At 39.9% G+C, this 27,720-nt stretch overlaps 1 protein-coding gene across 1 annotated transcript in view; it reads left to right on the top strand.

The window, feature by feature from the left end:
- Positions 1 to 515: 515 nt before the first annotated feature.
- SUCLA2 (succinate-CoA ligase, ADP-forming, beta subunit) overlaps positions 516 to 27,720 on the top strand; it is a 52,218-nt gene continuing 25,013 nt past the window's right edge. Inside the window, exons 1-6 of the mRNA XM_006837691.1 lie at positions 516 to 626; positions 8,949 to 9,129; positions 17,991 to 18,090; positions 18,257 to 18,419; positions 22,815 to 22,943; positions 25,459 to 25,602. Of these exons, the coding sequence (XP_006837754.1) occupies positions 537 to 626; positions 8,949 to 9,129; positions 17,991 to 18,090; positions 18,257 to 18,419; positions 22,815 to 22,943; positions 25,459 to 25,602 (807 nt within the window). The 5' untranslated portion in view covers positions 516 to 536. The remainder of the gene's footprint in view (positions 627 to 8,948; positions 9,130 to 17,990; positions 18,091 to 18,256; positions 18,420 to 22,814; positions 22,944 to 25,458; positions 25,603 to 27,720) is intronic.

The following is a 27,720-nucleotide window of genomic DNA, read 5'->3' as shown; positions in this document are numbered from 1 at the left end:
GACCCTGCAGTTCAAACGGCTTTGCAGTCTGGCGCATTAACCCACAGCGCCACACCAGGAGCACATTAGAAAGCTCAAAAAGTAAATCAGGAAAGAGTTTTACCTTGTGGGCATATTTATATATGCATTTATGTTGGTTTTATGGAAAATGTTTTTGCCCTTATAACTAACTACACGGATTTTTAGAAAAATTATAAATTTCTGCTGAAACACTGCACACAAATTTATAGATAGTCATCTTCTCATCCGACAGTGTCACTGGGTGCGGTCCTCCTGCCTCTCCCCTCCCTATGACGCCAGTGCGGTGGCACTCAGTTCCAAAGGTCAACGTCTGTCTTGTGCCTACAGGCCAGGCTTCAAGTCAGCTGGGTAATTTCTACCTTTGCCCCAAAGTCCGGCAATTGTAGAGTTAATCAAAGGCCCCGCCCCAGACAAGAAGGTCATGTATCTGGGGCGTGGCCGGAGTTCCGTGCGGCCGGGCGTCTCGCGTCTCTACGCAAGCGCGCGGCGCAGAGGGGACGGGGTCGGATTCAGAAATGGCGGCCTGCATGTTCTACAGCCGGCAGTTGGCTACCGCCACCCTTAGGAGCCATGGTTCCCGGACGGCGCTGCGGGCCGCCGCCCAGGTATTACGGCTCAGTCTGTTCTCTCCCCTGAGCTGGCAGGAGAAAGGGCTAGGTGGGAGAGCTGACGCTTATGGACAAGGTTTGAGGGGACACGAGCCCCGGTTCGCGGTCACTTCTCTTGCGGTGACATTTCCCAGGTGCTCGGCCGGGCCTGCGGGAGACTTGCCCGGAGTGCTGGCGCCGAGGAGCGAGCCGGCCCATGTTTGCACCGCTCCTGTCTAGCACTCTGCCCGCCGGCAGCCCCTGCGACCCGTGTGATCCTGCCCAGTGTTGGAGCCGGCGGCGGGGGCCCGGGTGGGTTCTGAACCGAGCTCTGCCCCGGGAGTCGCTCCGTGCCGCCATTCCCGCGCCCGGCGCCCTGAGCCAAGGCTTTCGGAGCCCTCTTTGGGGAGGGGAAGATGCCCTTCACATGTACTTTGGAGTCCCTTGGGAGCTGTCATTCCTGAGAGTTACTGGAGAGCACCTGCGGTGCTTGCTGACTTGCCTTTTCTTAGGCGAGCTAGGAAATGGTTTTCCTTTCTCCAGTAGTTGTGTGACTTGCTGTGCTTTTTAAAGAGTGGTAATGAGTGGCTTTCCAGTCTACTAAGTGGGGAAGTAAGAAAATAATCTTTCGGATCACTTCCCCTTTGGATAGACCACGGTTCCGGGACGGCGCTGCAGAACAACTAGACGCAGTTTTTCGTTTGTTAAGCACTATAGGGTCGCTCTGGTAGCTTAGTGGTTACGAATCGGGCTGTGAATCGCTAGGTCAACAGTTCGAAACTACCAGTTGTTCCGCGGGAGAAAGATGAGGCTTTCTGCTTCCGTAAAGATTTACAGCCTTGGAAACCCTGTACGGGGTCGCTATGAGTCAGAACCGACTCCACGGCACATAACAACAACAAATAGGGTCGCTATGAGTCGGAACCGACCGGACGGCACATAACAACAACAAACATGTAATCTCAAAATTTCCAACACCACAGCCCAGGAATCATCAACACCTTTATGGATGCTAAAGAAACTGTGGCTAAAAGATCAAGTAATTTGGGCTGAGCCACATAAGGTCAAAGCTGAAGTTTAATTTCAGAACTGTCAGCCTCCAGAGCCGGTGTGTTCTACCACTTCTTCTGAATTGTAAGAATTGGTTTCCTTGTCCCAAAGTTGACAGCTTGAAGTTTGAGTATCGAGTAACTTCTTAGATGTGCCATTTGGGAATTGATTCAGGACTCCCCACCCAATTTTTTCTCTCGCTCAAAGTTGTTTAATTTCAGCATAGAGGTAATTAATCATTTCTATGAATTTGCTCCTAATATGAGATGTGATTTATATACGTATATATTTGTTGTTGTTAAGTGCTGTGGGTCGTTTCCGACCCATAGCAACCCTGTATAGGGTTTCCAAGGAGCGACTGGTGAGCTTGAACCACTGACTTTGTGTGACTTTGCAGTGTGACGCATTAACCCACAGTGCCACACCAGGAATATATATGTTGTTATGTACAGTGTAGTCGTGTCCGACTCATAGCGACCCTGTACAGGGTTTCCGAGGCTGTAAATCTTTACAGAAGCAGAAAGCCTCATCTTTCTCCCGCAGAGCAGCTGGTAGTTTAGAATTGCTGATCTTAAGGTTCGCAGCCTGATTCATAACCATTAGCAAGGTCAGCAGTTCGAAACTACCAGCGGCTCCGTGGGAGAAAGATGAGGCTTTCTGCTCCCGTAGAGATTTACAGCCTCGGAAACCCTGTACAGGGTTGCTATGGGTCAGAACCGACTCCACAGCACACAACAGCAACAACAACAATGCTACCAGAGCTCCTTAATGAAGTCATTGGTCTTGCAAAATCATATCATGCAATCTTCAGCATTCTTTTTATTACTAAGGCCATATTTTCCAGCTACTGATCCTTCATCTTTGTTTCCAAGGTTTGCATTCCAATCACCAGTAATTATCGATGCATCTTAATTGCAAGTTACAATTTTCCAACCAGTGATCCTTCCTGCTTGTTTCCAACCTTTGCATTCCAGTTGCCAGTAATTATCAACACATCTTGATTACATGTTTCATCAATTGCATACTGGAAAAGATGATAGAATTCTTATATTTCATCATCACTGGCTTTAGTGATTGGTGTGTATATTTGAATAATACTGGTATGAACTGGTCTTTCTTGTAGGCATATGGATATTATCCTGTCACAGACAGCTTTGCACTTTAAGACAGATCTTGATGTATTCTTTTCCATGATGAATGTGGCACCATTCCTCTTCAACTTGTTATTCCTGGCATAATAAACCATGTGATTGTCAGATTCAAACAGCCAATACCAGTCCATTTTAGCTCACTAATACCTAGGAAATCCATGTTTATGTATTACATTTCATTTTTGACAATTTCCAATTTTCCTAGATTCATACATTTTATGTTCCAATTATTAATGGCTGTTTCTTTTCATTTTGAGTTGTTCCCCGTCAGCAGTTGAAGGTCCTGAAGGCTCTACTCCATTCATATCATCATGGTCAACTCTACTTTGAAGAAGCAGTTGTGTTTTGAGTGCCTTCAAATGAGGGGCTCATTTTCTGGCGCTATATCTGATAATACTCAGGCATTAACAGTGTTTCACTGCTATTCATAAGGTTTTCAGTGATTAAATATTTGCAAGTAGTCTTGTCTCTCTCCTTCTTCCTAGTCTTTGTCCGGAAGCTCAGCTGAAACCTGTCCACTGTGGTTGACCCTGCTGGTTTTTAAAATATCTATGGGATAGCTTCCAGAATTACAGCCACATGTAAGTCACCACAGTATGACAAATTGACAGATGTGGTGGCTGTCCATATGGACATGCCTAATATATTGGGTTTGTCTTCATGAAAACTGATTTCCCATTGATTAAAAAGAATATAGTGTTAGAGTTTGGAAGCACCTTTGTCTAATTTCTTGCTTTTGTGGATGAGGCCACAGCAGAGTTGAAGAAAACTGGTCACACACTGAGTTTAGCAAATTCTCTTCAACATTTAGGTTCTGATTCTTGTTCAATTTCTTTGTGTCTTTCTTCCCTTATATCTTTGATGAAAATAGTTCAGGTTGCAAACAGATTAAATAATTAAGGGATTTGTGTGTGTGTGTGTGATTGTGGATGACACTCCCCACTAATTTTCCCACTTTTGTGTAGTGGGCTGCAAGGTCGTGTGAATTGCAAGGTCGGTGGTTCAAATTCACCAGTCGCTCCTTGGAAACCCTATACAGAGTTGATATGAATTGGAACCAACTCGACGGCACTTACCAACAACAATAACAAACTAGTGTATTTGGTTGGGTGGTGGTGGTGTGGGGATTTAGTTAGAAATAAGTGGCCTTTTGGCAGGAGGAAGCTTCTAATTGTTAGTATCAAGAAAGATGGATAGTTTAGGTTGCTTGTTAAATGCCGTTGAGTCTATTCTGACTCATAGTGACTTATGAGGACTCCCGTGATTGTTCAGGAGTTAATATTATCAACATAGTTCAAATGTGGCATTTCAAGGTATTCTGGTGGTAGAATGAAAGGATTATCAAAATGTTCCAGATAGCAAAAAGCCTGTAAATTGTCGTCAAAGCTGTGAGCAATACCACATGAGTACAAACTCTATGGAAATACAGGCTTCGAAAGAAACATTGTAAGGGTTTTGTGGTCATGGTTTCTCTCAACATTTTTTTTTTTTTTTTCCATCATTTTTAGATAGAAGTTGTTAGGCTCATTTTACACCAGTGTTGCCTTCACCTTAAGTAACATTTTGCCCCATTTGCTTTTTCTTTAAAAAGTTATGTGTGTATATGTGGTAACGTGTGTGAACACATGTGTATGTATATAAAATATACATTCGGTCGTTTTTGCTGAACCATTTGAGAATAATTTCCAGATATTGTGACACTTCACCCTAAGATAATTTCATTATTAATCTCTTTACAAGAACACTCTTCCAAATGGTCACAATACAGTTGTCATACTTAGGAAACCTTACATTGATATCATATGAATACCTTATATATAGTTTGGAGTCTTGTGTGGTGCTGTAGGGTAAGCACTGGACTGCTAACCCCAAGGTTAATGGTTCAAAACCACCAGCTGCTTCTCGGAAACCCTATACATGGCCCCTATAAGTGGAAACCTCCTTGACAGCACTTAACAACTACAACAGTATACAGATTCAGATTTTCCCAGCCAAGCCCCAAACCTACTGCTGTCCAGTTGACTCCGATTCGTAACGACTCTAAGATAGAGTAGAACTGCTCCATAGGGTTTCTGAGACTGTACTTCTTTACTGAAGCAGATTGCCTCATCTTTCTCCCTCAGAGCAGCTAGTGGGTTAGACCTACCAACCTTTTGGTGCGCTGCCCAGTGCTTAACTTACTGTGCCACCAGGGCCCCTCGTTTTTCCAGTAGTCCCCAAAGTATCCTTTAGAAATGTGACTTTCTTTATTGATTACTCACCTAGCTAAGTAGATGGCACCTAGTGCCTGAGTCTAAGATTGCTCTTGTACGTATTGTTTATTTACAAGTCTGTCTTAATCTATTTTTGCCCCTTAGCACCTAGCAGGGAATCCTGGTGTAGCACTCACTATAAGATAGGAGTCCTGATGTGGGGCTGTGGGTTAATGCACCAGACTGCAAAGCCGCAAGGTCAGCTGTTCCAGCTCATCAGCTGCTGCTTGGAAACCCTATTCAGGGTCGCTGTGGGTCAGAACCAACTCAACCGCGCTCAGCATCAACAACAACGGCTTAGTCTATTTTTGCTCCCTAGCACCTAGCAGGGAATCCTGGTGTAGCACTATAGGATAAGCACTTGACTGCTAACTGCAAGATCGATGGTTCAGATCCAACAACTGCTTCTTAGAAATCCAGGGTTTCCATGTTAGGATTATTGGGGGTGGTGGTGTACCGTGTCCGACTCATAGCGACCCTGTACAGGGTTTCTGAGGCTGTAATTCTTTACGGGAGCAGAAAGCCTCATCTTTCTCCTGTGGAACAGCTGGTAGTTTCAAACTGCTGACCTTGTAGTTAGCAGCCCAGTTCATAACCACTACACTACCAGAGCTCCTAATGATTATTAGTGGATATTTTCAGCTGTGTGTGTGTTTTTTTTTTTAAACAACAGTAGCACTTAGTAGTGTCTATTGTAAGTTGTTATTAGGTACCATCAAGTTGGTTCCTACTCAAAATGACCCTGTGCAAAACAGAAGAGACACTGGTGCCATCCTCACAAACATTGCTGTGTTTGAGCCATTGTGTTGATCCATCTCTATGAGGGTCTTCCTCTCTTGGGCCGACTCTCTCACAAACATCATGTCCTCCAGGGCCTGATACCTGCTGATAACATGTCCAAAGTATATGACATGAGGTTTCTCGATCCTCACTTCTAAGGAACATTCTGTCTGTACTTTTTCCAACACAGATTTGTTTGTTCTTTTGGCAGTTCATGGTATATTCAGTATTCTTGGCCAACACTACAATTCAAAGGCATGGATTCCTCTTTGGTCTTCCTTATTCACTGTCCAAGGTGCTCTGGTTGTTGTTGTTGTTAAGTACTGCCGAGTTGGTTCCAACCCATAGTGACCCTGAACAGGGTTTCCAAGGCTGTAAATCTTTATGAGAGCAGAAAGCCTCCTCTTTCTCCCGTGGAGCCGCTGGTAGTTTCGAACTGCTGACCTTGTGATTCGCAGCCCGATTCGTAACCACTATGCTACGGAGCTCTGGTAGCGTAGTGGTTATGAATCGGGCTGCGAACCGCATTCGAAACTACCAGCTGTTTCACAGGAGAAAGGGGAGGCTTCCTGCTCCCATAAAGATTTACAGCCTTGGAAACCCTGCATAGGGTCGCTATGAGTCGGAACCAACTCCATGGCACACAGCCACCACCACCATTCATTGTCCAGTTTCTCATGCATATGAGGTGATTGAAAATACCATGACTTGGATCAGACATATCTTAGTCTTCAAAGTGGTTTCTTAAAAGTTACCACTTTTGCAGCATATTTGCCCAATGCAGTACGTTGTTTGATTTCCATGGGCTTTGATTGTGGATCCAAGTAAAATGAAATCTTTGGCAACCTTATTATTTTCGCCATTTATCATGTTTATTGGCCCAGTTCCGAGGATTCTGGTTTCCTTTATATTGAGGTATATCCAAACTGAAGGCTGTAGTCTTTGATCTTCTTCAGCAAGTGCTTCAAGTCCTCTTTGCTTTCAACAAGCAAGATTGTGTCATCTGCATATTGTAGATGGTTACTAAATCTTCCTCAAATTTTGATGCTGTGTTTTTCTTCATATAGACTAACTTCTCTGATGATTTGCTCAGCATATAGATTGTAGTTCATCAGCCCTCCTCCTTGGTCTTTCTGAGTCTGGAAGCTCCACTGAGACCTGTTCACCATGGATGACCCTGCTGTCTTTGCTGTGCTGGTAGCATAGCTTCCAGCATCATAGCAACATGTACGTCACAGGACAACCAAGTGACAGATGGGTGGTGGAGATACTTCATACCCCTCCCCCTGCCCGATTTTATTATTTTAAAGTATAATTTATATAATGTGTACTCACTGGCGCCTGGGTGGCTAAGTGGGTAAAGCATTGGGCTGCTCACCAATAGGTTGTCAGTTTGAATCCACCAGCCACTCTGTAGGAGAATGATGGGACAGTTAACTTGAGTAAAGATTTACAGCCTCAGAAACCGTAAGGAGCAGTTCTCTGTTCTCTAGGGTTGCTGTGAGCTGGAGTCTACTTGGTTGCTGTGGGGTTTGACAGTGTACTCAAGTGGATCCTTAGATTACACCTGTATACACGTGTGTAGCTCCAGCCAGATCGAGATGGAGAACATTGTCAGCCCCGCACCCCATATCTCTATCTATCTATCTATCTATCTATCTATCTATCTATCTATCTATCTATCTATCTATCTAATCTCTATCCTCCTTTTCCATAGAAGATTAGCACTAATTCTGACTTCTATCAACATATGTTCAGTTGGATTGTTTTGAAATATATGAAATGGGGTTATATAACATGTATTCTTGTGTCAGATTTCTTTTACTCAACATTATGTTTAAAATCTTTTTTTATTGATAACTGTGTGGTTTACAGAGCATGTAATCAGATTTACATTCAACAATTCATAACATTTTGCTTCATGTCATTAATTGCAGTCCCCACATTGTGATATCACTTATCCCACTTCTTTCCCAGCCCTCTGAACTGTGTCCTTGGGTGGTGGTGTTGTTATGTGCCGTGGAGTGAGTTCCGACTCATAGCGACCCTGTACAGGGTTTCCGAGGCTGTCAATCTTTACAGGAGCAGAAAGCCTCATCTTTCTCCCGCGGAACAGCTGGTAGTTTCAAACTGCTGACCGGGAGATTAGCAGCCCGACTCGTAACCACTACGCTACCAGAACGCTGCCTGTTTGATCTCAAATGGTTGATCATTCTAAGGTTTATGGACCTCACTAGTGTTATTGTTCCCCTTATATGTGTATCTATAAAATGGAACTGTAGGCCTGAGTTCAGTTCCAGACCTAAATGGTGACTAAGGACCACAGTCTCAGATGTTCCGCCAGTCTCTGTCTGACCGACCAGTAAGCCTGGTCTTTTTTATGATTATGAGTTTTGTTTGACATTGTTCTCCTACCTTATCCATGACCTTCTAATGTGATCACTTTCAGAGCAGTTGGTGGTCATAGCTGGGCATGATCTACTTCCAGAATTTCAGTCAGTGAGAACCCTGTAGAACTCATTCAGCTCTAACACAGATGAGGTTATCAGGAGTTGGAGTTACTTCAGCTGCCTCACCTACTCCCCATCAACCAGTGACTGAATACATGCTGCCAGTGGAAAAGGGGCGTAGCTTTTGACAATGAGGCTCCAAGAAGGCATTCAGCTGATTGCTGGTAACTCAAACGACCCCTCTTACCCCTTGCTGATGAGTTGATTCATTGAGACCCTATAGGACAGTGGAGAACTGGCCTTTAGGGTTTCCGAGGCTGTCCTCTTTATGGAATTGACTGTCACATCTTTCTCCTGTGGAACTGCTGGTGCATTTGAGCCACTGATCTTTGGGTTAGCAGACAAATATTTAACCACTGTACCACCAGGGCTCCCATGGAGATAGCATAGTAAAATTCAAATGAAGAATAATGACTAGAGATGGATGCTTAACTGGTAGTATAGCCTTTAGATTTATGTTGTAATCATGAACTCTGACTATTGTATTTTGATGATTTGATATGTTTTGTTACAGTTTTGAAGAGCCTTGTACTGTATATAAACAAAGTATTTTGAGACGGGACTTTTAACAAGATTAACTGTCTCCAATTTCCCTAGGTTCTGGGAAGCTCTGGATTGTTAAACAACCATGGGCTCCAAGTACAGCAGCAGCAGCAAAGGAATCTGGCACTACATGAATACCTGAGCATGGAGTTGTTGCAGGAAGCCGGTATCTCTGTTCCCAAAGGACAAGTGGCAAAATCACCAGATGAAGCTTTTGCAATTGCCAAAAAACTAGGTACTCAATTAAAAAAAAAATTTGTGCTACCTTGACATGGGAACTTTATAAGAAATGAACTTTACTGCAGTTTCATGATAATTTTCATGTTTTATTTTTTCAGAATACATTTTATTTACTAAAAAGAGAAGGTAAAACCCTGTGACTGTTGAAATTCTAAAATTACTATGAGATAGAGGTTAGTTAACTCAAAAGTTATTTATCTTGGTATTAAAAAGCTGAAGTCGTGTTTTACATTGGAGTAAGAATTACGGGGAAGAAAATTTGATTTACTGCTTTGTAGCCTAAAAGTATGATGACTGTAGTGTCTACTCAGGGAAATGATGAAGAAAATCTTAGCAGTTTGTATGGTTATAAATAGAGGTCTAATATTCACCCCCTTTTTAATGACAGTGTGCAGTGCTGACTTGATAGGTTGGTGGTTCAAAGACACCATACCTCCTCCAACTAGAAAGCTGAGCAGTCTACTGTCATGAAGAGGGCAGCCTTGGAAACCCCATGAGGCAGCTCTCCTCTGGGTTTTTAATGACCCGATAAATACGGGTCTAAAAGGAGAAAATGGAAGCTATGAAAGCAGATTTCCTCAGTCTTACTTTGTATATGGGTCCAAAAGGTGGGAAAAAAAGGAACACTAGACTCAGGCAAACCGATTTTCTCTCTCTGTTTACTCATATAGCTCCAAGTCTTAGAAGAGTGTCTGACACTTAGGCCATCTATAAATAGTAATATTTTTTAAATGAATTAAGTAGCTTCTCCTGTTTATTTGTAGGTCATTTTATTAGACAGGTATTTTAATCTCATTTATTTGCATTATATTAATATCTTAATTTTGAAAATCAATTCTTTAGAAAATATACTTCAGTTTCTTTTTAAGGACTTAATACAAGATAGTAGTGAGGCAGTATAATATCCTCATTTTCTTTTCAGCAGTATTTTAAACCAAATGTTGCATAATTAATTGTTGTTGTTATGTACCGTGGAGTCGGTTCCGACTCATAGCGACCCTGTACAGGGTTTCCGAGGCTGTAAATCTTTACGGGAGCAAAAAGCCTCATCTTTCTCCCACGGAACAGCTGGTAGTTTCGAACTGCTGTCCCTGAGGTTAGCAGCCTGAATTGTGTAACCACTACGCTATCAGAGCTCCTTAATTAATTTAGCACAGTTAAATAAATTAGTACAATTAATCACTTGTATGCATGTTTGATTAATATGGTTTCAAATGTACTTTAGTGAAAACTTAGCTTTTAGTTTTTCAAGAAAGAACTAGCAATTTAAAAGATATTTAAAGTAAAACAAAAAATTTCATCCTAGTATGTATTTATTTGTTTCTAGAATAGGTATTTCTGTAAAAAATGAATACATGTACAAGTTATGAAAATTCTTATGTATTATTAGCTATGCTTTTTCTATTTCTTTAACTTTTTATTATAAATTGAGTGAAAATTTACAGACAAGAGATCATCAACTTTACATTCAATAAATTATACACTGTGTTTCAGCTCAATAATTACAACCTCCTCCCTGCAACAAGTTAACCTACTTCTTCTCCATGCCTTTTTTACATCTTATATTTTCACAAATGAACAAAGCAAAAATATTTGATGGACACATACAAAACAAAAAATGTATATTCATTTAAATGTCCAAAGGACACATTCCACAAGCCAGCTTCCTGCCCACAGGCACACAGCCTTACTTATTAGTCCTTGGCCCAGAGCCCGGAACAGCTCTGTCTCTCCATGCCACCACCTCTTCTGTCGCCACTTTTCTAGGTAGGGATCTCACGCTCTACTCATGCTCTTCTTGATGGTCCTGCGATTGTTCCTGAAATGAAAGTTAACTACTCCTCCCTTTTAGTTACACATCTTCTAATAACTACAGTTGTGACAATTGCAATTAATCCTGATAACAGTTTCTCACAATTGAATCTTAAAATCCTATCACCATCATTCACCATCCCCTTTCACCAGATCATTGTGAAAAAGAGGGAAACTATATAGTGAGGATTCTACCTTACTCCACCCCTCCCCACCTCCATTCTGAAACTAAGCACACTCATGAAAGCTTCTTAACCATCCACTTCATGCCTTAATAGCCCCCTGCCATTTTTGATAACCAATGTCTAAATTGCCCATCCCTATCGACCGAGGCTGCGAACCTTAAGGTTAGCGGTTCGAAACTACCAGCTGCTCCGCGGGAGAAAGATGAGGCTTTCTACTCCCGTAAAGATTTACACCCTCGGAAACCCTGTACAGGGTTGCTATGGGTCGGAACCGACTCGATGGCACTTAACAACAACAACAATCGACTGAGGAAGTGGAGTACTGGTGTGACGCTGTGGGTTAACTTCAAAGTTGGTTCGAACCGTAAGCTCAGTGGTTCAAACTCACCAGCCGCTCTTTGGAAACCCTATATAGGGTCACTATGGGCCAGACCTGACTCAGCAGCACTTAATAACAACAAATTGACTGAGGAAACAAGCTTGTTCCATGTTATGAAGAATCCTTCCTTCCATTCTGGTTTGAATTTTGAGCAATTGCATCCATCAGTAAAAGTTTAGTTCATTGAATTGTAGCAATTTGCTCTTGTTCACAATATCAGATGTCTTTATCTTCATCTGGTTGAGTTCTGATCAGCTAGCCATCCAAGTTAGGTCAAATGGGTACTAGCAGCAAGTTTGGGAGTTCACACACACCTCCTTGCACTTCAGATCAGCTGGCTACTTCATTCTCAGCCCTAGCTCCAAGGATAGGTCAATGCCCATGGGCTCAGGAGTTCACACATCTCTGGAAACAGCTTTTGAATGCAGTGACCCTGATGCTGTGAATTAGAAGTGTGATTTTGTGGGGTTTTTTTTCATTTGCAATTATTTCGCTACTAATCAGGAAAAAATGTTTTTATTCATATTGTAACTGATTTCTTTTAAGTCAGCAAAAGCCTTGGAATAGTTCATATTAATTTCTGTGAAATTTTAATTAATGGTGGCTAAGTGGTTTGAACTTGTGCATGGTACAAGTTTTACCTTTAAAACATGAAAAATTAGAGGCTCTTCAGTGTTAAGGTTGAAAGAACACTAATGATCATACTCTGCGTTATTTATCACAAAGGCTGCTATTTAGTAGCAACTTCCTTGAGAGTTCAGTCTTTTGTGACCTTCAAATTAACTTTTAAGTATGACGCAGCAAAATAGGAAGGAAGAGTTTGAAGTGTAATTGAGAAAGTATAAGGTTTCCTCATCCTTCCCTACTTTTTCCTGAGTGACAAATTTGAGGCCATTTTACTTTTTCATATCTTTCATGTGTGGTCCTGGAGAAGCAATGCAGTGTTGTATAAGGATGCACTCTCTAGGCTGAGAAATAGTGAAAGGGCTGGTACAGAAACTGAAGTGGCAATGTAAGCCACTGAGGGCGCATCATTTACACAAGCTTTCTGGACCTTTGTAAACCTTTCATCTGTGTAATTATTCCTGCCTTTGTCATTTGTGTTTATGGCTCTCCAAAGATTATTGGCTCTTCAAAAATTTCATGGAAAAATTTTCATTATCTTTGAGTTCCACTGACTTTTTGAAGCTCCCTCATATTTAACTTTAGTTTGCAACTAACTTAAATTTGGTGTCTGATATATACTATACTATTTTTTTTAAGTGCATTTTTATTGTAAAAATCCATATAAAATGGATGTATACAGCCTATTTGCTTCTGTTAAGAGGATTGACATTTCATTGTGAAGCTGTGAAATACAATATCTTTTAAAATTACATAATTGATATTATTTTATTTTGGTACTTGAATCTCTTGAATTGATGCTTTTTTGTTATTGTTATTACTATTTTTCCCTTTGTCATAATGCTGAGAGTACTATTTTTTTTCCATGCCTGTATTTGTTGTTGTTGTTGTTGTTAATGACGTCAAGTCAGTTCCATCTCATAGTGACCTTGTGCAGAGTTTCCTAGGAGTGCTTGGTGGGTATGAACCACTGACCTTGCGGTTAGCAGTCCAGCGCTTATCCTACAGCACCACATTTAGAGGACCTCATTATAATGAGAGCCTTGGTGTGGTGCTGTAGGGTAAGCGCTGGACTGGCAACCGTAAGGTCAGTTGTTGAAATCCACCAGCTGCTCTGCAGGAGAAAGATGAGACTTTCTGCTTCTGTAAAGATTTGCAGCCTTGGAAACCTCATACAGGGTTGTTATGAGTCAAAACCAACATGATGGCACTTAATAACAACAGAAGCCATCTAGCTGGCAATTTTCAGTGCTGAGGTTTGATTAGCCTCTGGTGATTTTAACTTTTTGAGTTATTGTAGAAAGTCCTGGTGTACTACAATGTCAGCAGTTCAAATCCACCAGCTGCTCCTTGGAAACCCATACCGGCATTTAATAGCATCAAAATTCACAAAATGTTTATTTCCATTACTTTAAAAACTTCTCTAGGACTCTGTTCAACAACCAATATATTGTAGCACAAATGGATTACAGGTGTGCCTTTTCCCTTGCACTAGGTACCAGGAGCGACTGAGGTAGCATGGAGCCTAGGGCCATTGAGCCCTACAACTGGTTGACTAGCCTCTGCAATAACCCTGTTTTCCCTCCTCTTCCAGACAGATTCTATCATTTGTGTGTGTGTGTCATTGATGTCAAAAAAAATTGGGAAGTTCTATTCTGGAGGCAAATTTTACTTGTGAATAATTGAGGTTAGAAATGGAAGTATAGTTAGAAAAAATAGAAATCCAATATTTTTACAAACATGGAAAGCATAAAAGAGTCCACAAAATGACATCTGGTGACCTTCATGATAATGGGGAGGATTTTAGAATGATTCACGAAAGAGATGATTGGTAAACACAGAGAAACAAAATTGTTATATTTTGGGGTCTTTTCTGAGAGCACATTACTGTCTTACAGTTCCTAAATGAGAGAGAGAATTTCTGTAAGGTGGTTAGTAGAATTTCTCACAAGTTTGGAGAAATGTACTTTGGATTTTAGTGCAATTAAGGTAGACGTTGAATGGCGTCTTAGTGTGGCACCATAGGATAAGCACGGGATCTTAAGGTCAGTTTGGACTGTTAAGGCTGGCGGTTCAAACTCACCAGCTGCTCTTTATACGGAAACCCTATACTGAGTCTCTGCGAGTCAAAACTGACTTGATGGTACTTAACAACAACTCTAGTTGGATAAATATATGCAAATGGTGCTGATTAGTGAATGTCAGCCAGGAAAGAGACTCCTAAATAGAGAACAATAATACTTTGTCTTGGCTTTCTTCTTTCAAATATTTATTAAATGTAGGAGGGACATAGAGTGAATATATTTTAAATACTGCTTGGGATCAAGACAGTATGTCTTGTATATCAAGACCTTGTGTCTAAAACAAAGGCCCAAATGAGGTTATAAGTTCTATGTGGGCTTGTCATATCTATAGCTACTATACAGTATCTGATATGTAGCAGGACCAGTGAATGATTGAATGGAATTAACAAAGCATTTGCTACAATCAGTGATCTTCTAGGCTTTATCTGCTTCTTGATAGTTATTGATGGTATGTTATTGTTATTATTATCATGATCATTTTGCTTTTTTTTAAATGTTTTTATTGTGAATTGAGTAAAAGTTTACAGGGCAGATCATCAGTTTTACATCCAGCAAATCATACACCTTGTTTCATTACAATGATTATAATCCCCTCCATGTACCATCAGTTAACAGTATTTCTCTCTATTCATTTTAGTTCTTTTGAAAAAAATTTTTTTAAACACTCAGGTGTATATAATAGTTTACACCACCAAAGGGCACATTCTGCAAGTCGGCCTCCTGGCCGCCAACTCTCAGTCCCTCTCTTTACATAAATCTAGAGTCCTCAGCTGCTCCCTATTTTGCTTTGCTTGACTTGTGGAGGGCATTTTTGGAAAGACCTAAAAGAGTTTATTATATTCCTAAAGAAAGGAAATTGACATGGTTGGGGAAGAGCCTCAGTCTTGTAAAACGGTTTTGAAAAATAGAGCTTCCTTGATCTTCTGTAATAGGCCAGTATATTAAGATCCTAGAGACCGGGTGGCTCTGTAGGACAAACACTGGACTGTGAGCTGCGAAGTTGGCGGTTCAAACCTACCAGCTTCTTCATAGGCAAAAGATGAAGCTTTTTCTGCTCCTGCAAAGATTTACAGCCTCGGAAACCTTAGACAGGGTCTCTGTGAGTCAGAACCGCCTCGTTGGTACTTGACCACATGGTAAGTTCCCAAGGAGCTCAGGTGGCACAACAGTAAACACTCTGCTGCTAGTACAGTGGTTGAGTGCTTGGATATACCCAGCAGCTGTACAGGAGAAGTACCTGGTGATCTGTTACTGTGAAGATGGACAGGCTAGAAATTACCCTTGGGGGACAGTTCCACTCTCTTAACTTGAGTTCGCTATGAGTCAGCTCGGTGGCACCTAATGATAACACAGTGTTCTCAGTTTAATGAATTGGACCATCGATTGACTTTAACCTAGTAAAGCACTGGGTTAAATATTAACCATATTAATACTACATTTGTACTGTGTGGATTACAGTTACCTTTGGATATATATGCATATTTCTAAAGTAGTGGAAAAGGATTTCAGTGTGGAGTTGCAGATCAAAATTTTGTAAGCAGAAACTAACAGGGGGCTGCTTCCTTTTAGGTAAGGCATGAACTATCTAATTTGCCATAGTACTTGAGATTACTTGTTGTTTTCTCATTAAGAATATACTGTTGCTTTTATGAAAGAAAGCCCTAAATGTTCTCTAGCCTCCATCGTCTGTTAGTTGTTGCACTTGGAGACAGTGACGACTGGCAAATTGAGATAGGCCTACCGTGTCTGGACAAGGTGCTTCTCCTAATCAGCTCTAGGTGTGGGAGTGGGAGCTCAGTCTTTTCAGTTCTGAGTTTTTACTCAACAGCAGTGGAAAGTCTAGATTTAGAAGAATTCTATTTTTAAATGTATCAACATTTAGCAAAATATGTCCTAAGAACTCATAGAAACTTGGAAACATGAACCCAAGGATTATAGGATTATATTATAGGAATATAATGAATAGTGAATGTGAGGAAATGATATGTTAGAAGAGGATAAATTGATGGGAAAAAGTAGAACAGAGAAAAGGGATTGATTGGTCTGCAGTCTAAGCCCATTGATATTTGAGAAAACTTGAAGCAGGTGAGGGTCTTTTCCAAATGGACACCTAGTAGAAAAGGATTCTAGGCAGGGGAGCCTGAGAACTCAGCCAAGGCCCGGTGAGGAGCCCGTGTGTTGGAGTGGCGTGTGGAGTGTGATGAAAGGGGAAGTGTTTTGGGATGATTGCAGGCCGTTGGAAGATCCTGGCTTTTCCTCTGAATGAAGTGGTCATTTGGTGCAGGTTTGCAGTTATGGAGTGATGTGCTCACTTTCACTTTGGCTGCTGCTTTGAGACTGGTCTGCTGAGGACACGGGTAATTTAGATAAGAGGTAATATCAGAATTTTCTCCCAAATTATTGTAATTTTCTATTCCCAGTAGCACTTATAATTCATATTCTTAGAAAATTTGTATCTAGAAGGGGGTGAAAATGTTAGGAAGACATTTGAGTCTCAATTTTTTATAATACCTGGACTACAAGGTCTCTTTGAACAGCAAGATCAATGGTTCAGGTCTACCAGGTGCTCCTTGGAAACTCTAGACAGGATTGCTATGAGTCAGAATCGACTTGATGACACTTAACAACAACAATAACAACAAAGTAATAGAGTGGAGTCCTGATGTGGCACTGTAGGATAAGCACTGTACTGCTAACAGTAAGGTCGGTGGTTCCAAGAAACCCTGTAAAAGGTTGCTGTGAGTTGGAACTGACTCAACAACACTTAATAACAACAATAGCAAAGTAATAGAGACTTAAGGTACCTAGAAAAGGTTATTTTTAATATTCTTTAAAAAAACAGTTTAATATGAGGAGCTAATTTTTTTTAAAAGTTGTAGATTACTAGATGGTGAGTATTCTAATCTGCCAGAAAAATCTACACACTTAAAATACCTCATTTTTGGATGTTGTGGATAAATGAGACTTTATTGTATTTAAAAATACCTCTTAAAAATCAAAGATCCATGGAAAAAATTGTCCATTGGACTAATGGACCATATGCATGAACATCAGTCTCCATGACCCTGAGACCTAAAGAATTAGATGGCGCCAGCTACCACTACCAACTGCTCTGAACAACGGGGATCCTATTAGAAGCTCCTAACTGCAAAGTCGGCTTTCTGTTCTTGTGAAGATTTACACCCTCGGGAAGCTATATAGGATTGATGTGAGTTGGAATCAACTCTGTAGTAGTGATTTGGTTTTGGGTTTGGATAGAGTAGAAGAAAAATATGGAATGGAACTCAAAATCATCAAAAAGACCAGGTTCATTGGTTGGCCCTTAGACATCCTTCAAGTCTGGAGCTGAACTTAACCCCGTGTCTCAATTTTCTGCCAAGCAGTAGATAGGTATATGGGGGTGGGATGGGGAGGGTAGAGAACAACACTAGTGAGGTTTGTGCACCGTGGTGTAGTCAACCATTCAAGATCAAAAGGGCAGCATTCACAGGAAGAGACAATTGAGAAGGGTTGGGAATGAAAGAGGAATAGAAACCCTAAACCCGGAGAGTAGAATAGTGATGTTAACACTGAGGGGATTGTAGTCATTGTGATGAAACAAAATGTGTATGAATTGTCAAGTGTACAACTGATGCTTGCTCTGCAAACCTTCACCCAGTTCACAATAAAAAGTGAAACAAAAACACCTCTTAACATATATGCAGATGGACAAAATACTGTGTCTTGCATGCTGCTCAATGCTTCATATCTAATAGAAATCTATTTCTTCTAGGTTCAAAAGATGTTGTGATAAAAGCACAGGTTTTAGCTGGTGGTAGAGGAAAAGGGACATTTGAAAGTGGCCTCAAAGGAGGAGTGAAGATAGTTTTCTCGTAAGTCATATTTTTTTTAAGAAAAAAACATAAGATACCTTTCTCTTTTTTACTGAATTGATGAAAATACTGAGATTTAAGTATTGGATAAGATACTGGTTATTATTTGGATTCCTTGTTTTTTCCCCAATTGGAAGGAGAGTTTGAATTCTTTTTCTTATTTTAGTCCTGAAGAAGCAAAGGCTGTTTCTTCACAAATGATTGGGAAAAAGTTGTTTACCAAGCAAACTGGAAAAAAGGGCAGAATATGCAACCAAGTACTGGTCTGTGAGCGAAGATATCCCAGGAGAGAATACTACTTTGCAATAACAATGGAAAGGTCATTTCAAGTAAGTAATGGTGGACCTGATACATTTAGTATGAATGTGCTACTTCCACTGTCAAGTAGTTGATTACTGTTGCTGTTTACATGGGAAAGATAGAGCACAATACTTAACATCATTTTAAAAATCAGCATGACTAATGCTGTAAAATGGAGTTCTGGTATAGCATTTGTAGGATAAGCACTGGACCAAAAGGTCAGTTTGAACTGCAAGATCATCTATTCAAACCCACCAAGCTGCTCCTTGGAAACTCTGTAGCACTTAACAAATGCCGTAAAGTTTGATATATAACATGAGAAAGAAAACTATTGGCAAAATTCTGCTTAAATAAGTTGTGTGTGATTTTCAAATTGTTCATTCACTAAGAACAGCTAGAATCATTTCTGCTTTATGACTAGGTTCCAACCCTGGAAAAATAATTTCTAGCTCAGTAAAGTATTCTAGCCAAGGAGAAAGTCTCTAAGGGAATGTGTATCCATTGCTTGTTATTTTTCTTTTGAACCTCCTGGTACTTGTTTATAGGAGGCCTGGTGACACAGTGGTTAAGTGCATGCTGTTGACTGAAAGCTGGGTGGTTTGAACCCATCAGCTGTTCCTCTGTAGAAAAAGGTGTGACAGTCTGCTTTCGTGAAGATTTATGGCCATGGAAACCTTACGGGTTCTAGTTTGTCCTACAGGGTAGCTATGAGTCGGAGTCCAGTTGATGGCAGTGGTTTGGGTACTTTTTATGATGTGGGGTTTGTGTCACTAGGTCATTGGTACTTGGTAAGTTGAAGGGTTGAACTCAGTAACAAACAGTATGTCTTTTAAGGAACATAACACTAAGTCTGCTGTCTTTTCTGTGTGGAACTGAAAATGCTGGCACAGAACATAAGGAATCAGGGACAGAGAATTCAGTCATAGATCTGGTGCTTGGAAAGAGCAGTGGTAATCTTGTTATGTCATTATAAGCCCTGGTGGTGCTGTTTAGGACTGCTAACCAAAAGGTTCAAAGCCATTAGCCACTGAGAGGGAGAAAGATGAGTCTCTGCTCCTGTACAGATTTACAGCCTCAGAAATCCTATGGGGTTGTTGCTACGAGTCAGAATTGATTTGATGGCACTGGTTTTGGTTTTTCAGGGTTTTCATGTCATTCTCTGCCTTTTTCAGATCATTAGTTATCAGTTCAAGATGATATCCATTTCCAGCTTTTCTTGTGATGTAAATTGGATATGTATTTGGAAGGATGTAAGGGAGTCCTGGTGTGGTGTGACACTGTACCATAAGCACTGGCTGAACTTCTAGCCACAAGGTTGGTGGTTCAAACCCACCAGCCAGCCACTCCTCAGAAATGCTATACAGGGTCTACTGGACAGCACTTAACAACAACAGGAAAGATTTGATGTTGTTGTTGTTAAATGCTGTTGACTCAGTTCCAAGTGTTTCCGAGGCTGTAAATTTTTGCGGGAGCAGAAAGCCTCATCTTCTTCCACGGAGGGGAGGGACTGGTGGGCTCAAACCACTTACCTTGCATTTAGCAGCCCAATGTTTATCCTACAGTGCCACACAGGCCTCCAATTTAGGGCAACAGAAATTTTTAGGGTCATGAAAATAGCTGTCTTACATAGAACAGCTTTTTTTAAAAAAAATAGCAATTTTCTGTATTGTGATTTTCCTATAGTTTTGTAGTAATGTTTGGGTAAAAGTGTCTATTGCAAATTTTAATTTTTCTAAGAAATTATTTCTTAAGGAATAACACTGTTATTGTTGTTGCTAAGTTCCTACTCGTAGTGACTCTGTATAGGGTTTCTGAGTTGCAACTGGTGGGTTAGTAGTCCAGTGCTTATCCTATAGTGCCACTAGATGGTAGTAAAAACCTACACAAAATAGAAGATGGAAACATTATTTTATTCTTTTTTTTTTTTTTTTTTTTTTTCTTAAGTGATGTCTTTGCCTAAGTTCTCTATAGGAATTTAGAGCAGAATTTAGTTTTGCAAGTTATTTTAGAAATATCTGACAATAACTGTCTACTTATGCTTGTAGAAATAAAAGTTTTAAACATTTTTTTATTACATTTCTTTCCTTTTAGTTGACATTAGATAACAGCATATGTTACATTTTAGTTATTAAGTTTTTATTTTGAATTATAGTTGTGTGGTTATAGTCCTGAGCAAACATGTGGCTCATATAATGTTGTGCATCCAGAATCGTAGTGGTGGTGATGTGCTGTGGCGTTGGTTCAGGATCTTAGCAACCCTGCATAGGGTTTCCAAGCCTACAAATCTTTACAGGAACGGAAAGCCTCATCTTTCTCCCGCGGAACCACTGGTAGTTTTGAACTGCTGACCATGGGATTAGCAGCCTGACTTGTAACCAACGTACTACCAGAGCTCCTTGTGTATCCAGAGTAGCTCATCTTTTTTTCACCCAACAAGAAGCCGTAGTAGCTTTATGAATCAGAGTAGCTCATCTTGATTGCAGTACATGCTACTGTTGTTAAGTGACATCGAGTCCATTCCAACTCAGCGAACACAGAGAACTATTTGAATCTCATTAAGAGAAAAACATTTTTCTTAATTGCAAAATAATATGTAGTTGTAGAAATTCAGACAAAATAATATACTAGTAAAACCCTTTGGCCAAAGCAGTAGAGTATTACTTGATTTTAACATATTACATCAATGTGGAGTAGGTTGGTGTTACTTTTTGGGGGTTAGCCAACTTTTTAGGGTGTCCCTGTAGATAGATAGCTAGATCCCTGTTCAAACAATAAAAAAACGAAGTTATTTAAACTAAAAATGAAACCGTATTATAGACTGAATTAAAATTCTCTCTTCCTTCTTTTCATTGCTCTTATCAGTAGATAGAGTGAACCCTGGTAGCGTAGTGGGTTCACTTTGGGCTGCTCATTGCAAGGCCAGCAGTTTGAGTACACCAGGTGCTCCGAGGGAGAAAGGTGAGGCTTTCAGCTCCTGTGAAGATTCACAGCCTGGGAAACTCTTTCGGGGCCACTGTAAGTAGGAACTGACTTGATGACCCACAGTCATCCAGCCAGTCATCAGTAGTTATAAAATCAAAACAAAAGTGACTTAAAGGAAATGTTTAAGTACTTGAATTGTTTGTTGGTGTCTGCTGCTGGTTTGTGATTATCTATAGATTTAATTTATATGTATTCTACCTCAGTAGTATGGCAGTAGTTGAACACACTATTCCTAACCCTGTATTTTTTCCTATTCCTTAGATCTTTGTAAAAACTTATAAATATGAATTACTAGGAAGAGCATGAATAATATTCTATCATTGGAAATTTGTAGAGGAACTTAAAATTAGACTAATTTCCAACATTTTCTTACTCAGGTAGTGTACTCTCCTTTAGTCTTAGAAGGCAAAGTGAATTCTTGTATTCAAAAAACAATTTTTTTGGTGTATTGAATTTTAATCAACATTGTACCAAAAAAAAAAAAAGGCCTATAGAAAATGTAAATTTCCATCCAGCACTTGTTTTTGTTTGTTAGCCTCTCCATTTTTGCTCTTTGGAGGCAGGCACTTTTAAAATTCCCCTTTTCTCTCTGTCCCCCATGTAACTGTTAAAGGAGTCCCGGTGGTTTAGTGGGCTTCGTGGGAGAAAGATGAGGCTTTCTTCTATAAAGATTTACAGCCTTGGAACCCCTTTACAGGGTCACTGTGAGCCGGAACCAATTTGATGGCAGTGGTTTTGGGTTATGCAACAGTTAAGGATCCCTGGTCCTAAACATAACACGTGCTCTGTGGGAGACAGATGAGGTTTTCTGCTCCCATAATGATGTACAGCCTTGGAAACCCTATACAGGGTTTCTCAGAATCAGCATCGATTTGATGGTAGTGGGTTTGGTTTGGTTTGAATGTGTTAGCTTTTTAAAAAGTGATAGACTTTTTTCCCCCCTTGGGCTATTGCGGTATTTTAAGGATTTGAAGAACTATTTTGTTCTCCAAACAGTAATAAATGAAATAATATTCGTTTAAACTTTTCTTGAGATGATTTTGTTACTAAATACTAGATGCTGGGATAAAAAAAGAAATTAGTTTCTTGATTTTTTTTTTTAAATGAAAGCCATACTTTTTACTGGGTATGAGAATAGTATGTTCATTGTATGTCTGTATGTATATATGCTTATATACATATAAGCATTTATTTAGTATTAATTTTCATGGGTGTTTTTAATCCCTTTCCCTTCAAGATAAGCCATTTCTTCCTCTTTTTATTTCTTTTCCTTTGTTTTATTTGAACAGTTATACAAAGATAAATTTTCAAGGAACTTTTAGAATAGGGGTGGGCAATACTAGACACATAAGTCTGATAGTATACACATGGAGGAGGCTTTCAAATTGCATTGACTGGTCCAGAATAAAATCAAGCTACTTTGGCTTTTTTCCATCTGCTAGGGTCCTGTACTAATAGGAAGTTCTCAAGGTGGTGTCAACATTGAAGATGTTGCTGCTGAGAGTCCTGAGGCCATAGTGAAGGAGCCTGTTGATATCGTGGAAGGCATCAAAAAGGAGCAAGCTCTCAGGGTATGTTATCATCTGAAAACTTTCTAGCTTATGATTGGAGAATTATAACACTTAAAAAAATTAACTCTGTACAAGTGAAATGATTGCCAAAATTTTTCTTTTGAAATTTTAAGAATTTCAAGATGCAAATAGAAGGCTAGTGTCTTATTTGAAATCTGAATAAGAATATCTTGTTTCAGTATTTTTTTAAATAAATATTTTTCTTCAAATCCCCCATAAATATTTCATTCTTTAAAAATAGTCACAGTACCTTAAAGCACCTAGTAAAATTTATAATAATTCCTTAAAATTATCATTTACTCAGTCGTTCTATTTTTCTAATTGTCTCAAATGACCTTCAGTTTTAGTTTGTACCAGGATCCATGGATAGCGCACTCATTACGATGGGTTATTGTGTCTCTTCAGTCTTTCAGTATTCTATGTGTTCCTCCTCTCTTGGTCTCTCCATGCTTTCTCTTTCAAATTTATTTGCTGAAAAAGCTGGGTGATTATTCTGTATCATTTCTCAGTCTGGATTTTGCTGTTTTCCTCCCCAGGATGGCATTTCACATGCACCTGTGCCCCCTCTATTTCCTGCAAATTGTATGGAGTGGAACTTTTAAGAGAGGCCAAAAATGTAATATAATGGGCTTCAAAAAAAGTTTGAGGAAAAATGGAATTAAAAGGTAACAGGGAATTTTTCCACTAACTTTTTGAATTCCCTATATAATGATTATCTTGGAGGTAGAACATATAGACAGTGTAATGACACTGGCAGTTTGAGCACACCAGCTGCTCTTTGGAGACAGATGAGGCTTTCTGCTTCTATAAGGCTATATGGCTCAGAAACCATGTACAGGGCAGCTCTGAGTCAGCACTGGCTCACTGGCAGTGGGCATGGTTGGACTTGGATGGAACAGTTATCTCAGTGTGCTATTTATGCCAGGTGGCAGTCAGGCTATGCAGTTAATAATTATATGTGGAGTATAGAAGCTCAGCAGTGCTGATCATGGGAGGAAGTACTGCAAAAGTACTTCCAAGGTCAGGGATGTAGTCTTGTGCCCCCTGCCTGTGTGCTCTCTTCCTTTGCTGCCACCACTGCCTGTTCAGGCCCTTCTTGTCTCTTTCTTAGACCTCTGTCGTCACTCGTTAACAGGTATCCCTGTCCTGTCCTTGAAGGAGTTGTCCCTGCTGAAATCACTTCGGGGGCTTTCTATGCCCAGAATCTTCTCAGGGTAGGGTTTCAGTCTTGGTAGTTCTGAAAGCTCTCCAGGTGATTCTACTCTGCAGACAGCATTGAGAATCGCTGATTTAGAAAGATTACAAACCAACTGAAATTACTAACGTGAAATCATAAAGACACATGCTAGCTAGTCCAGTTTTGCTCTTCCCTTCTCTAGCTTTCCTTTCTTCTCCTTTCCTCTATTCACTACATTGTTAAGCTACTTGTTACCTTAGCGCACTTTATCCTTCATGTCTCGGTGCCATTGCATGCCTTTTGTTGGAATGCTCACTTCTTTCTTTACATTAAAACTCCTGATGTCTCAGATATCACTCCTTCAGGGAAAAAATGTGTTTCTGAGACTTTCCTGGTAATTACACTTTTCATATGGTTGCACTCATCTTGCCATATTAATTTTTTATGACTCAGGAAATTTCTTGGTAGGGACACAGTCTTATATATCTTTATAATAGATCAGAGGTTTGATTTCCTTTGGAGTTTATGGACTCTTTAAGAACCTGATGAGGGCTATGGATAGCTTCTCAATGCTAAATATTACCTCCAGTTTCAGCTGTGGAATCGGGACCTAGGCGAGTGGCAAACTGCTGGACCTCTCTGAATCTCTTTCATTTCTATAAAATGGGCATAATACTTACCTTGTGAAGATTTTGAATATAAAGTTTTATTTAACTTATTAATAATTGTTGTGAAGTGCAGTCGAGTCAGTTCCAACTCATAGGGAACCTGTCTAGGGGTTCTGAGGTTTTAAATCTTTAAGTAAGCAGAAAGCCTCATCTTTCTCCCATGCAGTGGCTCGTGTACTCAAACTGCAGACCTTGTGGTTTGCAATTTAGTCCTTATCGTGTGGAGCCATTGCGCTCCCAACCTACTAATAGTGGTGGTGGTGGTGGTGGTGATGTGCTGTGGAGTTGGTTTTGACTCATAGTGACCCTGTATAGGGCTTCTGAGGCTGTGAATCTTTGCGGGAGCAGAAAGCCTCATCTTTCTCCCACGGAACCACTGGTAGTTTTGAACTGCTGATTTTGAGATTAGCAGCCTAATTTGTAACCGTTACGCTACCAGAGCTCCTTTATGAATGAATAGTTGTTGTTGTTGTTAGGTGCCGTCAAGTCGATTCCGACCCATAGCGACCCTGTATAGGGTTTCCAAGGAGCAGCGTAGTAGTAGCTGCTGCTCAGTGATTAGTGCTTATTGCTTACATAATTAAGTTTTTTTTTTTTTTTAATTTAAAGTAATTTCATGTTGATTAGACATACACAAAATGTGTATAATAAAAAGATAAATTGCTTTCAGCTTGCACAGAAGATGGGATTTCCACAAAATGTTCTGGATTCTGCAGCAGACAACATGGTCAAGCTTTACAACCTTTTTCTGAAATATGATGCAACCATGGTAGAAATAAATCCAATGGTAGAAGATTCAGATGGAGCTGGTAAAGTACTTTTTTTTTGATCAAACATTCATTGGACCTTATTCACCTTCAGTGAGAAAGTTGAACTTATTAAGTAAGGGAATTCATCCTTAAAATGCTATTATTTTATAATGAAATGAATGTGAACATATATTAAAGACACCCATTTAAAAAAAAAACATCTTTAGTATATATACAAGGAGGCTTCAAAAAGTCTGAAAAATTCCATTAGCTTTTGATTCTGTTCTTCCATGAACTTTCTGAAACCCTTTCATAGATTCATGTGTATACCAGAGGGGTTAGAACTGCACTGTCCAATATACTGGTTACCAGCCACATGTATAAATTTAAATTAAAATGATCTGAGAGCCACACAGGGTTGCTGTGAGTCACAGCTGACTCTACAGCACTTAACAGCAATAACAAGATTTTTTTGGCCAGGAAATGTGTTTTATTGACAACCAGGGACATAGCCATAAGAAAGAGGAGCATATAGGACCTTAAACTAAAATCCAGTAGCCAACAAGGGCCCTTTGGGCCAGGAACACTGCATCCTGGGGTCCTCAAAGTCTCCCACTAGTAGACACACAAAACTGAACATCCAGGGGAAGGGACAGTGGCTCTGGGGTCCTAGAGAATGAGAGGATATATGATGCCTCAATATGAGTGACAGGGTAAGGAGGTATAGTGGAAGAAGGTTCCATCACTGCCAAACCCACCTCCTCCTTCTCTCAGAGCCAACATCAGGTGGAGGACTGAACTGCCTAGGGTCTTGTAATCAGCAGCTGTCTTCTCGTCATTCATCTGTTTGCCACTGTAGATGAGTCGCTGTTGCTGTGCGGGATTTCCCCCTTTCTCCTCCACACACTCCTTGATTTCACTCCACCTTGTCTGTGAGTTCAATGTCAATTTCAATCTCCTATCCTGTCAGTATCTTCACTTTAATTAGCATCTTCCCAGTTTAGAGCTGCACACAGATTGACTACTGGTTCTACCGCTGTGGTCTTCGCTGCCACTCAATAACAAGATTTAAAAAGGAATCCTGGCAACATAGTGGGTTACACATTGGACTGCTAACTGCAAGGTTAACAGTTCAGATCCACCAAGCCACTCAGTGGGAGAAAGATGAGGCTTTCTCCTCCTGTAAAGATTTATAGCCTCGGAAACTCTTTACAGGGTTGCTATGAGTTGAAACTGACTTGACAGCACGCAGCAGCAGCAAGGTTTTAAAATTTAGTTCTTCAGTGGCACTAGTCACATTTCAAGTGCTCAGTAGTTGCATGTGGCTGCCACATTGGACAGTGCACATAGTTTCATTATCTGAGATAGTTCTGTTGGGCTGTGTTGGGGTAAAGTGTCCAGTGTGGTGGTAAGTAAATAGTTGTATAATCTGAGGAATTAGTTATCTTGGTCTCCACAAGTTTTATACTCTAGAGACATCTTGGATCTTTATTATACAAAGCATATCGACTCTTGACACTTAAGTCCTTTTATTATCTTTAGCCTTGAGAGAAGTGAGAAGATTGGCTTGTCGCATTGACAAGTCTTCTTTTGCATTTTCTTAAAGGTAAATCAGATTCTGAATCATCATGTCTTCCATGTAGTTTTGTGTTTTTTTAATATAAATTTCTTCATTCTTAAGTTTTTCTTGATATTTTATATTGACTGTTTTCTATTGCTGTAGTTTGATTTTGGTTTTAACTGTCTTCATTTCGCATTCTAATCTTACGCATTTATAAATCATCTTTTACTTTTATACTTATAATTAGTTATATTCGTTATCATAGAAATCAGTCTTTGGTTGGCCGTTTATATTGGTAGATAGTATAAGACAGAACATTGAGTAAATTCTCTGATAGTTTATAAAACAAAATTTTTAAGACTAAGGACTGGTACATTTTAAAAATGTAGAGTTCAGTGAAGGAGAGTTATCTGTATAAACGTTTATGTTATTTTCTTACTGTGCAACTTAAGAGAGAGGAATAATATTGAAAACAAAACCCTTACATTCTTTTCACGTGTGCAACTCTATACCCATGTTCTGTCATTAATGGAATGATCTCTTATAATTTAATAACTAATGTTTCTTTTCTTTGTTCTTAGTTTTTCCTTCCTTTGTATGCATTGATACATATTTTGAAATA

Source organism: Chrysochloris asiatica, unplaced genomic scaffold, assembly GCF_000296735.1.
Source record: "Chrysochloris asiatica unplaced genomic scaffold, ChrAsi1.0 scaffold00022, whole genome shotgun sequence".
Taxonomy (NCBI): Eukaryota; Metazoa; Chordata; class Mammalia; order Afrosoricida; family Chrysochloridae; genus Chrysochloris; species Chrysochloris asiatica.
This window is presented reverse-complemented; position numbering and strand designations above follow the sequence as displayed.